At 46.4% G+C, this 16,336-nt stretch overlaps 1 protein-coding gene across 1 annotated transcript in view; it reads right to left on the reverse strand.

Moving 5' to 3' along the window:
- Positions 1-16,336, reverse strand: part of LOC115192652 (plexin-B2) — a 192,887-nt gene that overhangs the window by 19,363 nt on the left and 157,188 nt on the right. The window contains exons 3-19 of the mRNA XM_029751406.1: positions 12,488-13,626; positions 12,056-12,244; positions 11,429-11,554; positions 11,189-11,289; positions 9,006-9,132; positions 8,522-8,678; positions 8,119-8,230; positions 6,775-6,886; positions 6,464-6,565; positions 6,190-6,285; positions 5,509-5,596; positions 5,085-5,248; positions 4,538-4,686; positions 4,274-4,385; positions 3,588-3,724; positions 3,070-3,252; positions 2,655-2,763 (exon numbers count right to left, since the gene is read on the reverse strand). Coding sequence (XP_029607266.1) covers positions 2,655-2,763; positions 3,070-3,252; positions 3,588-3,724; positions 4,274-4,385; positions 4,538-4,686; positions 5,085-5,248; positions 5,509-5,596; positions 6,190-6,285; positions 6,464-6,565; positions 6,775-6,886; positions 8,119-8,230; positions 8,522-8,678; positions 9,006-9,132; positions 11,189-11,289; positions 11,429-11,554; positions 12,056-12,244; positions 12,488-13,624 — 3,201 coding nt within the window. The 5' untranslated portion in view covers positions 13,625-13,626. The remainder of the gene's footprint in view (positions 1-2,654; positions 2,764-3,069; positions 3,253-3,587; positions 3,725-4,273; positions 4,386-4,537; positions 4,687-5,084; positions 5,249-5,508; positions 5,597-6,189; positions 6,286-6,463; positions 6,566-6,774; positions 6,887-8,118; positions 8,231-8,521; positions 8,679-9,005; positions 9,133-11,188; positions 11,290-11,428; positions 11,555-12,055; positions 12,245-12,487; positions 13,627-16,336) is intronic.

Consider the following 16,336-nt stretch of genomic DNA (forward strand, 5'->3'; position numbering starts at 1 on the left):
TAGCCCGCTTGGAGTTTGCCAAAAGGCACCTAAAGGACTCTCAGACTATGAGAAACAAGATTCTCTGGTCTGATGAAATCGAGATTGAACTATTTGGCCTGAATGCTACGCGTCCCGTCTGGAGAAAACCTGGCACCATCCTACGGTGAAGCATGGTGGTAGCAGAATCATGCTGTAAGGATGTTTTTCAGCGACAGGAACTGTGAGACTAGTCAGGATCGAGGGAAAGATGAACGGAGCAAAGTACAGAGAGATCCTTGATGAAAACCTGCTCCAGAGTGCTCAGGAACTCAGACCAGGTTAAAGGTTCACCTTCCAATAGGACAACGACCCTAAGCACACAGCCAAGACCACGCAGGAGGGGCTTCGGGACAAGTCTCTGAATGTCCTTGAGGGGCCCGCCAGAGCCCAGACTTGATCCCAATCGAACATCTCTGGAGAGACCTGAAAATAGCTGTGCAGCGATGCTCCCCATCCAACCTTTTATTTTATTTTTTTTATTTCACCTTTATTTAACCAGGTAGGCAAGTTGAGAACAAGTTCTCATTTACAATTGCGACCTGGCCAAGATAAAGCAAAGCAGTTCGACACATACAACAACACAGAGTTACACATGGAGTAAAACAAACATACAGTCAATAATACAGTTGAAAAATAAGTCAATATACAATGTGAGCAAATGAGGTGAGATAAGGGAGGTAAAGGCAAAAAAGGCCATGGTGGCAAAGTAAATACAATATAGCAAGTAAAACACTGGAATGGTAGATTTGTAGTGGAAGAAAATGCAAAGTAGAAATAGAAATAATGGGGTGCAAAGGAGCTAAATAAATAAATACAGTAGGGGAAGCGGTAGTTGTTTGGGCTAAATTATAGATGGGCTATGTACAGGTAGAGTGATCTGTGAGCTGCTCTGACAGCTGGTGCTTAAAGCTAGTGAGGGAGATAAGTGTTTCCAGTGTCAGAGATTTTTGTAGTTCCTTCCCGTCATTGGCAGCAGAGAACAGGAAGGAGAGACGGCCAAAGGAGGAATTGGTTTTGGGGGTGACCAGAGAGATATACCTGCTGGAGCGCGTGCTACAGGTGGGTGCTGCTATGGTGACCAGTGAGCTGAGATAAAGGGGGACTTTACCTAGCAGGGTCTTGTAGATGACCTGGAGCCAGTGGGTTTGGCGACGAGTATGAAGCGAGGGCCAGCCAACGAGAGCGTACAGGTCGCAGTGGTGGGTAGTATATGGGGCTTTGGTGACAAAACGGATGGCACTGTGATAGACTGCATCCAGTTTATTGAGTAGGGTATTGGAGGTCATTTTGTAAATGACATCACCGAAGTCGAGGATCGGTAGGATGGTCAGTTTTACGAGGGTATGTTATGCAGCATGAGTGAAGGATGCTTTGTTGTGAAATAGAAAGCCAATTCTAGATTTAACTTTGGATTGGAGATGTTTGATGTGAGTCTGGAAGGAGAGTTTACAGTCTAACCAGACACCTAGGTATTTGTAGTTGTCCACATATTCTAAGTCAGAACCGTCCAGAGTAGTGATGCTGGATGGGCGGGCAGGTGCAGGCAGCGATCGGTTGAAGAGCATGCATTTAGTTTTACTTGTATTTAAGAGCAGTTGGAGGCCACGGAAGGAGAGTTGTATGGCATTGAAGCTCGTCTGGAGGGTTGTTAACACAGTGTCCAAAGAAGGGCCAGAAATATACAGAATGGTGTTGTCTGCGTAGAGGTGGATCAGTGACTCACCAGCAGCAAGAGCGACATCATTGATGTATACAGAGAAAAGAGTTGGCCCAAGAATTGAACCCTGTGGCAACCCCATAGAGACTGCCAGAGGCCCGGACAACAGGCCATCTGATTTGACACATTGAACTCTATCAGAGAAGTAGTTGGTGAACCAGGCGAGGCAATCATTTGAGAAACCAAGGCTATTGAGTCTGCCGATGAGGATGTGGTGATTGACAGAGTCGAAAGCCTTGGCCAGGTCAATGAATACGGCAGCACAGTATTGTTTCTTATCGATGGCGGTTACGATATCGTTTAGGACCTTGAGCGTGGCTGAGGTGCACCCATTACCAGCTCTGAAACCAGATTGCATAGCGGAGAAGGTGCGGTGGGATTAGAGGGCAACCTGACAAAGCTTGAGAGGATCTGCAGAGAAGAATGGGAGAAAATCACCAAATAAAGGTGTGCCAAGCTTGTAGTGTCAAACCAAGAAGACTTGAGGGTGTAATTGCTGCCAAAGGTGCTTCAACAAGGGTCAGTAAAAGGTCTGAATACTTATGTAAATCTGATATTTCATTTTTTTGTTTTTAAATAAATGTGCAAAGATTTCTAAAGACCTATTTTTGCTTTGTCATTTTGGGGTATTGTGTGTAGATTGATGAGGGAAAAAACTATTTCATACATTTTAGAATAAGGCTGTAAAGTAACAAAAAGTAAAAAAAGTCAAGGGGTCTGAATACTTTCTGAATGCACTGTATGTATCACTTCGCTTTGATACCATTGACCTTGCCCTTCATGCCAATAAAGCACATTGAATATCAATATGAGAGAGAGAGCGAGGCAGAGAGAGAGAGAGAAGCAAAGAAAGAAAAAGAGAGACAGGGAGAGAAAGAGGCATCGAGAGAGAGAGGCAGAGAAAGAGAGTCCATACCTCAGTAGGAGTTATGCCGGACCACTTGTCAGCCGAGGCCTGGACCCTCATGATGGCGTTCTGAATTAGGTCAAACCCAGATCCAGTCACCACGATGGTCCTCCCACCACTGAAACAACATCACCATCACAAAGGGACAAAGGGTATGGTTTTAACACGGCGGGGCTCACATTCACATTTCATCTACAGAAGAGATATCACATTTAAGCTACCAACTGGTATCTGGAGAGGAAGCCAGGTGTGTTGGAAATTGAATGCCATTAAACTAGACTCTAGGGTACACTTTATTGTGTTTCGACAGGTGGCATCATTCTAACCCGGCGCTTTTCAGTGCAGACGGAGTTGACGTGCTATCTGATGTGAGACAATGTGGAAGCCTTGAGAATAGCCTCTTGTCTCGAGGACTGGGACTCACCACACAAAGCTTCCCTTGGGGTGGTGGTCCAGGATAGTGGGGTTCTCCCAGAACTGGAAGGCTGTGGGGACGGCTGTGGTGGTGCTCTTCCCATACTTTACTGTCACCGTGAGCAGGTCAGAGGGGACCTTATCCGCCCGGTACTCTCCCATCCTGCAGGTGATGGCTGCACCAAACGTCTCCCTGCAGACAAGGACACAGTCAGCCAGCGACACAGACTGCTCAGCACTAGGGGTCAACCGGGGTCACGGTGCACAGGAGACTAACATGCCAGAAGCATGACAGCTAAGTCAATACAGGGCTTTCTTATTAAAGAAAATCATGCTCATATTTGAATGCAACCCCCAACCCTAACCTGCTTGATAGTTCTGTATTCACTTTAGCTTACAACACTTTTTTTCTTTTGCACGTTGTCATGCCAAAGAATTGTCTGAAAGCCAACACATACAGATCTAAAGACCAGACAATCGCAACCCTTCTTGACACTGGTTCCCTTCCCAGGATGCAACAGTACTTACACAGTGCACACCACCCCCCCAACGGTGACGGCAATGTCCTCCCTGGTGGCTGTGTCCAGGTTGAAGCCAGAGATGGTGATGACCGTCCCCCCGGCCTTGGAGCCGTTGGCAGGGTACACCGAGCGGGCGATGGGGTCCTGGAGGATCAGGTAGTAAAAAACACTCATCATATTCCTGTCTCATCTCTTCCCCCACAAGGCTTTCAAAATGCACACACACCCAGACACTTCGCATTTCCTTCAATTTGCTGAGTAAACAGTTAGGGGGGGCGGTCCCCTGTGGGGAAGCATTAGCCGTGCAAGATATAAAAAAGGCAGGGAAATTGCTCCAATGTACCCTGTTAAGGCACCAGAGGAAATTGAGTCGCCATATAGCACCTTGTTAAACTATAATACACACAAATCAATTTCATCTTATCGTACTGGGTATTATCTGCCAGTGTGGCATTACCAGAGTAGTTCATTCAACAGAACATTCATGTATTTTATTTGGATATTACACTTAAACGACATGCCCTTCATGCGGGCCGATAAGCAGCTCTGTAATACAGCGTCTGTATAGCTGTGAAATTGAATGGTGATAGCATAACCAAATCATGTAAAAGCATTTTCCACTTCACGAGTCCACCCTCTCATCCTGAAGTGAAGGAGTGTTATTGAAGTGAAGGAGTGCGCTAGGTTTGTTACCCGGTATGTGAAGAAAGCAGATGACGTTCCTCTCTTCCCTCCCTCTACCTCCACCTCTACCTGGCCCCAGTTTGTACTCAGGGGGTCCAAGGGCCCGATCTCACACACCACGCTGGAAAACAGAGAGAGAGAGGAAGACTTAGATATTATATTTAGACATTCTAGATTACATTTCAGATGTAAATCTACCGTTGAGGGGACCGCCTCCATCAACGCGTATTGTGAGAAGGGGACAGTGGTGACTGGGTTGCCAGTGTATGTTACCTGGTGGAGACGGCGTATTTGTTCTCCTGATGTATACAGGGGACCCCCACCACACTGATGGCCTTGATGTCCTCCTTGTGGATGCCCAGGTTGGAGCCCTTGATGGTGACAGAGATGCCTCCCCTCACGGGCCCGTAGCGAGGGATAATCTGGGAGGGGGATTGGGGAACAGATTTAAGATGACAGGCTTTTAGATTTGCACTACCGTACAGATTTGAGATGACAGTGTATAGAGTGGCTTACAGAGTAGCACCAGGAAATAAGCCACAAACACATGCAGAATGTGACCCCACAGTCTGTGAAAAGACTGCGTTCAGGACTGTAGCTAGTCCAGTCTTTAGAAAATGAGCATTGATCAGAGGTACCCCTTTTAATAGCAAATAACCAGTCTGTGAACTGATCCAGTTGTCAGTAGCAGTCAATGAAGTGACCAGTAACATGCCTAGTCAGTCAGTGATAATCAAAAGTGGATATTGTTGCAGGTTCAAAGATAAGTTATTATTATATATTGATAGGAGATACCTACTGTACTGTGGGTGCTACTCACGTCAGTGATGTGTGGGTCAGGGCACTCTGTACCCTGGTCATTAGTACACAGCTTCTCATAGACGCACGACCTCCTTTTGACACACCACACACACCTGTACTTAGGGTCAGCGTTCTTACACAGGCTGCAGTCCTCACGGCCCAGCGAGCAGCTATATAGGGTCACTGTGAAGGAAGATAAGAGGGATGCCTTGGAATGTCAAGACTATTCTGTCATTTCATTTAAATGACACTGGTACATCGATAGTACAAGGTCTGATATGATGTTTGACCAATTCACTTAGACGATTGCAAAAAGTATTGTGTTAAATGTGTCAATGTATTAATTTATTACTTTGCCAAATAAGGCTTCCCCAGTTGTCATTTATGTCCACATGGTCCTTTGGGACGTTGTCAACAGAGTTGCATAAAGATGCACCATTTACCATTCAGCGTGCTGTCTATTTTCTTGCCCGACTGTTTGTCCTTCACGTAGAACAGAACGTTGGTCTCCTGTGACTTATCGAAGGAAAACTAGAAACGGAGAAAATAATGAATTATTAATAGAGTTTGTGAAAGAAGTGATTAATGACTTCACATTTCCAAAGTGTGCCAGATAAAAGTTCTCATTTTACATTTAAGTAATTTAGCAGATGCTCTTATCCAGAGCGACTTACAGGAGCAATTAGGGTTAAATGCTTTGCTCAAGAGCATATCGACAGATTAGTCACCTAGTATGCTCCAGGACTCGAACCAGCGACTTTTCAGTTACTGGCCCAACACTTAACCACTAGGCTACCTGCCGCCCCATACACACTTTGGCAGCCATTCAAAAAGAGCTGAATAAATCAATGCTGAAAATAATGTGGCTGGAGGCTGGTCCCCACCTCTCTGTAGTGCTTCTAAGATGTTTTCCAATCACACAAAATCCACAGTTTGAGGATGTTAAAATAACATTGGGATTGTTTTCCATGAGGGGGTGCTATAATATCAAACTGACACAAACCAGGTAATGTAAACAAACAATCCAATATGATGACCCAGCAACATACGACCAACCCATTACACCTTCCAAGTGGTGAAAGCTACAATTGACAGGTGTGGCGCAATAAGAAGCACTGACATACGTTAAAACCGTTGAAGCTGTAGAAGGGCCGATCTTCAGACCTGACGTCCTCCTCCATGTTTCTCATCAGCTCTGTGCCGATGGTAAACACCCGGTCCTAGGGAGGAAGCAGAGGAGCAGAGAGTTAATGAACTTAATACATGAGCACTTATCAAGGCTTCATCTCAACGATACTATAGTCTGATTCATAATTAACTAGTGTTCATTTTGAATTGTTTGATAACAGCTATAAAGCTATATAACAGCTATATAAGACATGATCTTTTTTCCAGTACCTGGTAAACATCCAGGTTGATGCCCTCGAAGCCGATGGTGGTTTTGAACCCCACAGGAATGAGCACAGGATCAGGGTTCTCGAACTGGGGACATCTTGCCCCCTGAACACAGATGAAAATACTACATTTTGAGCATTTGCATTTATGCCTTTAGTTATTCGACGGACAAACTGTCATCCAGACTGATCATTTATCAGTTGGCATGCATCTGCTGACTTACAAACTGATATTCCATACAACACTCATGACTTTATTGACTCTTAGCATACATGTGATGTATATTAAGCCTGTTTAGTGGAGCACCTAGCTACCTGTCTGTGTTTGATGATTTGAGGGCCCAACACAGTGTCGTCCTTGTCCTGGCAGGTGTGGTCCTGGGTGTTCCACTGGCAGCCCCACGGGCTGGCCACACACGACAAACACCTGAGATACACACACACACACACACACACACACACACACACACACACACACACACACACACACGCGCACACGCACACGCACACGCACACACACATACACACACAGCATGGAGGCAATCTCTTTTAAAAACATGTAAATCCATGATAGTATTCCTGTAACAGTAGAACCTATATTGTTGATGGTAAATATCTATCTGTAACCTGATAAACAAAGCCCATTTATCACACGCTTCCTCCAGATGAAAAAACAGCCCTCGAAGCAGCAAAAGAGAAAACACATATACGTATGAGATCGACTTCCATTTTTTGATTAATGAAAAGGAAACTGAAGCAATTTCCTCTGGTTGGTAATAAAAAAGGGGGAAAATGCAAGAGGTGCATTCAATCCCAGTATCATTCATGCATCACACAGAATTTACACACAGAAACCATTCTCTCATTTGTGCACATGCAGCTATTCATTCAAGGTTGTCGGCACTAAAACCCAGTGAGTCTGGTCAATGGGAGAGTACAGAGAGTGGGAGAGTACTGTGTGGGAGATTACTGTGGTTCAATGAGAGAGTACAGTACAGTAGGAAAGTACAGTCCAGCGAGTACAGTCCAGAGAGTACAGTAGGAGAGTACAGTAGGAGAGTACAGTAGGAGAGTACAGTCCAGAGAGTACAGTAGGAGAGTACAGTAGGAGAGTACAGTCCAGAGAGTACAGTAGGAGAGTACAGTCCAGAGAGTACAGTAGGAGAGTACAGTCCAGAGAGTACAGTAGGAGAGTATAGTCCAGAGAGTACAGTAGGAGAGTACAGTAGGAGAGTACAGTAGGAGAGTACAGTCCAGAGAGTACAGTAGGAGAGTACAGTCCAGAGAGTACAGTAGGAGAGTATAGTCCAGAGAGTACAGTAGGAGAGTACAGTCCAGAGAGTACAGTAGGAGAGTACAGTCCAGAGAGTACAGTAGGAGAGTATAGTCCAGAGAGTACAGTCCAGAGAGTACAGTAGGAGAGTATAGTCCAGAGAGTACAGTCCAGAGAGTACAGTCCAGAGAGTACAGTAGAGGAGTACAGTAGGAGAGTACAGTCCAGAGAGTACAGTCCAGAGAGTACAGTAGGAGAGTATAGTCCAGAGAGTACAGTCCAGAGAGTACAGTCCAGAGAGTACAGTCCAGAGAGTACAGTAGAGGAGTACAGTAGGAGAGTACAGTCCAGAGAGTACAGTACAGTAGGAGGGCTAGTTAACTCACGGTGTGCTCTCTGCTTTCCTCACAGTGGCTGAACAGTTGTAGAAATTGAACTCCCTGGTGGCCAGCTCCACCGACTCGTTCACAAAGATCTTAATGGGCACCGCCACGAAATCTACAGGCACAGAGAGGAACAGGGTGAATGAGTGGCATTGTGATTGGTAACGATACAGGTTGTAGTGAATGTAACATAAACAAAAAACAGTCTTCAAGGTCAATGAAACAAAGCAACAGAGTAGGGCCAGGAGTTTTTTCTTGACCACCTGTCCTGACCAGGAACAACTCTGGGCTTTAAGAAGCTACAGCCTATAATTAGGGCTCAGAGTTTCTCTTGTTCAGGTCATGCAGTCAGGAACAGCTCCTGGCCCTACTGCAGTGCCAGTGGAGACTGAGGGTGATGACCCACCCTGGTGTTCAGGTGTGGATGGTAAGGAGTCGGGGTTGGGCAGGGCACAAGTGACCTGGCCAGAGGACATGGTGGCGTCACTCATATAGGAGGGGAACACACAGCACAGACGGTCTGCCTGCCCGAAGGAGGGGAGGGAGGGCACGTTGATCTCCACCTGAGAGAGAGAGAGAGAGCGACATCGAGAGAGAAGAGAGAAAAGAGAGAGAGAAATAGAGAGAGAGAATGAGAGAGTCAGGAAGCAAGAAAAATAAAAAAGAGAGAGATAATGAATGAGAGAGAGACAAAGAGATAGGGGGAGGAGAGCAGAGTCAGAGGTGCTTTGAGCACTAGCACATTCCGCGTTTTTAATAAGCCAGTTTTCAGTTTTCTGAGCAGGATCAATAGAGTGCATATTGTCTCAGAGCAGAGGGTCACTGATTCTTATTATTTCTTATCAGGGAGGGAGATTACTGCCGTTGCCAGGACCAGTATAGTACACTACCTGCTGGGTCTTTTTGCAGCTGAGGTTGGGTGGGTTGAAGGACACGATCTTCACACACTGCTGCTTGGGGCTCCACAACCAGCCGTTCTTCTCCTCCGCTCGCCGGCAATCAGACCTCCTGGTACACCTGGAGAACACCAACACCCATCAGCCACTACTCTCTGTCCATTTTGTCCACGTGTTACACATTCATTCCTGTCTCATAGTGACCTCTTAATGACAGTAATTTCCTGTCATTAAAATACCTCACATTAACGTACTGATAACAGTATTGTAGAAATAACAGTCAATAGCACATATATGGCTTATATGGCTCTAACAAAAATACTCTGCTCTCTCAGTGCCACAGAAATGAAGAAGTAAAACAAAAACACTATGAAGGGCCCAGGTTGTTGAAACAGAGCAGATCAATCAAATCAGATCAAATGTTATTGGTCGTGTACACATATTTAGCAGATGTTATCGCAGGTGCAGCGAAATGCTTAAGTTTCTAGCTCCAACAGTGCAGTATACCTAACAATACAAAACAGTACACACAAATCCCCAAAAATTGAAAGAAAGAAATTAAGAAATATCAGGGCGAGTCTGGAATATAAATATACAGTATACATACATGTATATAAGGGTGTGTGTAGACAATCTGGACAGTATATGAAATATGTGTACAGCAATAGTTATATAGGATGAACCTTGACTAGAATACAGTATATACATATGAAGTGAGTAAAACAGTATGTAAACATTATTAAAATGACCAGTGTTCAATGACTCTATTGTCATGATGTTGCCCTGTTGGTGAGGTTTATGACCCCCATAAATACCTTTCCCCCTTTTCTCTCTCTACTCTACAGAATGGTCTCTTGGAAAGCCCTTTGTTAACATAGATGGTAGCATTAAAAGGTTGGGAACGGAACAATATTTCAGTAAATCCAACCAGTTGAAAGCATCCGTTGGTACTTAAAGAACATTATGTCAGATCAGTTGTCGTCTGAGACATTATTACTCATGATAGGACGACATAAATTGTATCTTGGAAAGTCATCACATTCTAGTTATCAGATTCAAATGGAATTGTTGTGCAGTTTAAATATGAAACTATTTGTGAAAAGATTAAATGTAATTTTAGCTTCTAAATGAGAGAATTGTTTTCATAAGTGAACTATGCTCACTCAGTGGCCCTGCCCAAGTGAACAGACATTGGTTGAAAACTAGGAAGCACGCCGTCTCTCCCACACTACAAAAGCCCATTGACGAAAGTCAACCTTGTGTTCCCAATGATGTGAGGACTGATGTCCATACGTTTAAAAAGGCTAATATCAACTACAACCTAACGAAATTAACTTATGTTCCCGACGACGGGAGGACTTGTGTCCATACGTTTAAAAGGGCTAATTTCAACGTGGAGGTGACGATCGCCACGCTGGAAGGATGAATTTCGACTACACCAGCCAGAATATAGCATGAGCTGAGTATGGCAACTTGGTATGAACTTTGAACTCTTATTCACTAAAGAAGTGATACATCCTAGACATTGAGTTATCAGCAGCAGCTGTAAACGTGCATGGCCTAGGAAAGGACAGACAATCTCTTCAGAACGACAGGGTACTACAACATATTAGTTCTACCACACAAGCTTCTCAAGGTCCGATGGACACCCAATCCTTTTGTTCCTAGTCTTCCCGCTCTTTCATTCAAACCCAACCCCCTATCTTTTGTGTAACCAGTCGTCATATCAGTTTCGTCAGCTAGGGACGTTTTCTTTTATGACATAATTAGTAATCAATGTATGATCCATCCTGTGAATATGTCATTCTGTGTGATTATTTAGGTAGGTGATTTAGGTGATTATTTAGGACCTGGCTCGGGTGGCTGAGGTCTTTGATGATCTTCTTGGCCTTCCTGTGACACCGGGTGCTGTAGATGCCCTGGAGAGCAGGCAGTGTGCCCTCAGTAATGCGTTGGGCTGACGGCACCACCCTCTGGAGAGCCCTGCGGTTGCGGACGGTGCAATTGCCGTACCAGGCGGTGATACAAACCGACAGGATGCTCTTAATACACATCCACACTCTGCTGATGGAGGCAGGCCTTATCTAGCTCTGTTTAGAGGGGCATGGCTCTGAGATATATGCTTATCTGGTTCCCTCCATAAAATGATTGGGAGTATGTATAAAGTATTTTCTTACCTGCCCTCCAGAACACACCAGCCACAGTAGGGGTCCCATGGCGACACACAGGACTGGCAGTCTGTTTTCAGATGGCACGTCTGCACTGGCACTTTGGTGATCTACAGTAGTAATGCACAGACACAGTCCACAACACAAACAGCATTACAGTGGGACCTTAGAGATACAAACATGTCAGGACTGGAGGTTTATCGGAACACTGAAATGAGGTCTGTACAGAACGCTAATGGAGGACTGTACCTTTTTCTCAGTGGTGATATACAGGTGGCTGTGGCTGGCGTCAAAGAATAGTTTTTTGTTGACGCGTTTCCCTGTGGTGTCCCCTGGCACTTGACTGTACACCTCTGGGTTGGCAGTCAGATGCACCTGCCAGGCAGAACCAGACAACCAACTCTCAACACAGAACACTAAACACACACTAGGCTCCTTCTCAACACACGCTAGGCTCCTTCAATGGAGCACAACATGGACAACAAAATAATGTGTCTACCTACAACTCCCTCTATCATAGCATCCTCTCCTAGCCCCTTACCTTGTACACTGCCCCTAGCCCCTTACCTTGTACACTTCCCCTTACCGTCTACTCTTCCCCTAGCCCCTTAACTTGTACACTTCCCCTAGCCCCTTACCATCGACTCTTCCCCTAGCCCCTTACCTTCGACTCTTCCCCTAGCCCCTTACCTTCGACTCTTCCCCTAGCCCCTTACCTTGTACACTTCCACTAGCCCCTTACCATCGACTCTTCCCCTATCCCCTTACCCTTGACTCTTCCCCTAGCCCCTTACCTTGTACACTTCCACTAGACATTACCTTGCACACCTCCGAAAACCACCCTCTCCCACACGTCCCATTCCACCCTCTCCTTACCTTGTACACCTCTCCCAGGCTGTTCCCCAGGAAGGCAATAGTGTGGTCATTCTCCACAGCGATGGCCACAGCGGTCAGCAGGCCCCTCCTGATGATGACCGCCTTCGCCTGCAGGGCAAACTCTGGCTTACTGGCCAGTGGAGAGGGAAGGAAGTCCGCCCCACACTTATAGTTGTTCAGAGTGTCTTTCTGCAGGGGGAGAGAGATTTAAGAGATAAGAGATCTACTATATCCCTTAAATCAATCTATCTTTTGAAGGAGAGGAGAGAAAGCCATCAGGATCCCTTCAGACAAAAAAATGATAAAAAACTGGAAACAAAGGGCCTGAAAACCAAAGGTGTCATATATTTGCATTATTGATTAAAAGGGAAATTCTTTTAAAATCATTGACTCTGTTTCTTTGAAGTGGATGATAAAGGCTAAGCTACTTACGTCAATATGGGAGGTGCAGAACTCGTCTGTCTTGTAGGAGTAGGGGATGTCCACAGCGGGGATGCCTGCGATCTTGCCTGAGTCGCTGTAGCAGGCGCTGATGATGTCCACCAGCCTCTCGTTGATGGTGTTTAGAGGGTACATGCACAGGGCCGAGTCGGCGCCGTCTTCATCCGGGCTGGCCACCATGAACAGCACCTTGTGCCAAGCGAGGACCTTACCATGCTGGCCCGACTCTGTCATCCCCCGGGCCAGCTCTTTACCTGGGGACGCCACATAGGCTGCCTGCACCTTGTTGTACTTGTTCCCCGGGCCACAGTTGAGCTGCAGCTCTGTGTAAGAGTAGTAGTGAGGGTCGTCCTCACACAGCCGAGACACGAAGGTGAAGTTCTTGTTGTCGGTGCTCCCCATGGTCCTGGAGAACAGGAAGTAGACAAAGCCCTCCTCCTTGAAGGCGTGGCGGAAGTCATGCAGGTACTTGGGCACAAAAGGTGTTGCCTGCACGGTGGATGCCTCGATGATGCTCTCGAATACCACCCAGTCGCGGTAGTCCTGGAGGATGCGCGTGCTGATGAGTTTGGAGCTGTCCAGGCTGCCGTAGCCCTTTCCCACCAGAAACACATTAAAGGTGTTGCCGTCTTTATTAACGTATGTAGACATGACGGCCACCACGGCTACCCCATCCTCTATGCTAGCCACATAAGTCCTCTCCCCCTTAGAGTCACTGTAGTACAGTTGCTGCTCCACGTTGCTCAGGTTGAGGAGGGAACAGATACCCCGGTAGCGGGACCCACAGACGATCAGTGAGCCGTTGGATGGGTGCACCAGCAGCAGCTTGTTGACGTTAGGGCTGGGCTTGGTGTCCTGGCAGTATGGAGTGGAAACAGGCGGGGTGCAGGTGCGGGCATCTTCCTTGGGGCCAGTCACGGTGCGGGCCTCTTCACGCAGCGCCTCGTCCAGCTGGTAGATGGTGTTGACGGCACCCAGGTAGACGCGCCCGCTGCGGGGGTCCTGAACCACGTTGTTGATGGGCGTTATGGAGGAGAAGTCCAGGAGCGCCTCCTTCTGCAGCTGGCCCCCGGCTGCAGACAGGCATAACAGGAGGAGAAGAAGAGCGGCCTGGACCCAGCTTGTCATCTCTTGAGAAGAGAGGAGAGACAGAGGAGAGGATTAGGGGTGATGCACACTATGTTGCTTGAAATGTTGTGATGGTATCACCTAAGACATCACATGGGAGCAGCACAACAGTGAGTGGACATTCCCTTTTTCTCTATGTAGAGGTGTTTCATCATGACACAAAAACACTGCAGTGAATACTACAGTAAAGTCTGCAAAAACACAGTGAATCGCTGAGAGATAGTTTTTTTTTTAACATAATGTTTCCGCCATCGTTTCCTGTTATTAAAAAGAGCTTCTGGACATCAGTACAGCGATCACTAACCTTGATTTGGATGAGGAATACTACTTCAATGACTCGGACATACTGCTCAGCCGGGACCAGGCTCTAATCCCCGACACTCGGTAGAGGAAAAGACGGCGATATAGAGGTACCCTGATGAAACTACGATATACAGGCCGACGTGAGGGCAGCCTGATGAAACTACGATATACAGGCCGACGTGGGGGCAGCCTGATGAAACTACGATATACAGGCCGACGTGGGGGCAGCCTGATGAAACTACGATATACAGGCCGACGTGGGGGCAGCCTGATGAAACTACGATATACAGGCCGACGTTGGGGGCAGCCTGATGAAACTACGATATACAGGCCGACGTGGGGGGCAGCCTGATGAAACTACGATGTACAGGCCGACGTGGGGGCAGCCTGATGAAACTACGATATACAGGCCGACGTGGGGGGCAGCCTGATGAAACTACGATATACAGGCCGACGTGGGGGCAGCCTGATGAAACTACGATATACAGGCCGACGTGGGGGGCAGCCTGATGAAACTACGATATACAGGCCGACGTGGGGGGCAGCCTGATGAAACTACGATATACAGGCCGACGTGGGGGGCAGCCTGATGAAACTACGATATACAGGCCGACGTGGGGGCAGCCTGATGAAACTACGATATACAGGCCGACGTGGGGGCAGCCTGATGAAACTACGATATACAGGCCGACGTGGGGGCAGCCTGATGAAACTACGATATACAGGCCGACGTGGGGGGCAGCCTGATGAAACTACGATATACAGGCCGACGTGGGGGCAGCCTGATGAAACTACGATATACAGGCCGACGTTGGGGGCAGCCTGATGAAACTACGACGACGAGCACATAAACCACCTCTACCTTCTGTTCTACTGGCAAATGTACAATCACTGGAGAACAAACTAGACAAGCTCAGTTCACGACTATTCTATCAACGGGACCTGAAAAACTGTAATATCCTATGCTTCACAGAGTCGTGGCAGAACAACGACATTGTTAATATAAATCTAGCTGGTTTTTCTACGCATCGGCAGGATAGAACGGCAGGATAGAATTGTCTCGTAAACTCAAGGGTTTGGGCGTGTGTATCTTTGTTAACAACAGCTTGTGCGTGATCTCTAATATTAAGGTGGTCTCGAGGTTCTGCTGACCTGAGTTAAAATACCTCATGATAAGCTGTAGACCATATTATTTACCAAGAGAGTTTTCATCTATATTTTTCGAAGCTGTTTATTTACCACCACAAACCGATGCTGGCACTAAGACCACACTTAATGACATATATAGGAACATTAGCCTACAACAAAATGCTCAGCCAGAGCTGTCGCTTCTCATGGCCCCGGGATTTTAATGCAGGAAAATGTAAAACTGTTTTACCTTATTTCTACCAGTATGTCACCTGTGCAAAAAATAAACTCTAGATTACCTTTAATACACACAAAGAAACGCATAGAAAGCTCTCCCTCACCCTCCATTTGGCAAATCTGACATTTCCTCCAGAATCTTGCTTACAAGTAAAAACTCAAACAGGAGGTACCAGTGACATGCTCAATTTCGGATGTGGTCCAATGAAGCAGATGCTAAGATACAGAACTGTTTTGCTAGCACAGACTGGAATATGTCCCATGATTCATCCGATGGCATTGAGAAGTTTACCACATCAGTCACCGGCTTCATTAAAAAGTACATCGACGACGTCGTCGTCCCCACAGTGACCGTGCGTATATATCCCAACCAGAAGCCATGGATTACAGGCAACATCCACACTGAGCTAAAAGCTAGAGCTGCCACTTTGAAGAGGTGGGACACTAACCCAGATGCTAAATGACTTCTATGCTCGCTTCGAGGCAAGCTACACTGAACCATGCGTGAGAGCACAAACTGTGATCACTCTCTTCGTAGCCAATATGACAAAGAATTTTAAACAGGTTAACATTCACACGGACGCAGGGCCAGACGGATTACCAGGACATGTACTCAGAGCATGCGCTGACCAGCTGGCAAGTGTCTTCACTGACATTTTTAACCTCTCCCTGACCCAGTCTGTAATACCTACATATTTCAAGAACCACCATAGTCCCTGTGCCCAAGAACACCAAGGTAACCTGTCTAAATGACTATCGCCCCGAAGCACTTATATCTGTAGCCACAAAATGCTTTGAAAGGCTGGTTATGGCTCACATCAACACCATCATCCCAGACACCCTGGACCCACTCCAATTCACATACAGTGTGGGAAAAAAGTATTTGATTCCCTGCTGATTTTGTACGTTTGCCCGCAGACAAAGAAATGATCAGTCTATAATTTTAATGGTAGGTTTATTTGAACAGTGAGAGACAGAATAACAACAACAAAAAATCCATAAAAACACATGTCAAAAATGTTATAAATTGATTTGCATTTTAAT

Source organism: Salmo trutta, chromosome 4 (assembly GCF_901001165.1).
Source record: "Salmo trutta chromosome 4, fSalTru1.1, whole genome shotgun sequence".
In the NCBI taxonomy this organism is placed as follows: Eukaryota; Metazoa; Chordata; class Actinopteri; order Salmoniformes; family Salmonidae; genus Salmo; species Salmo trutta.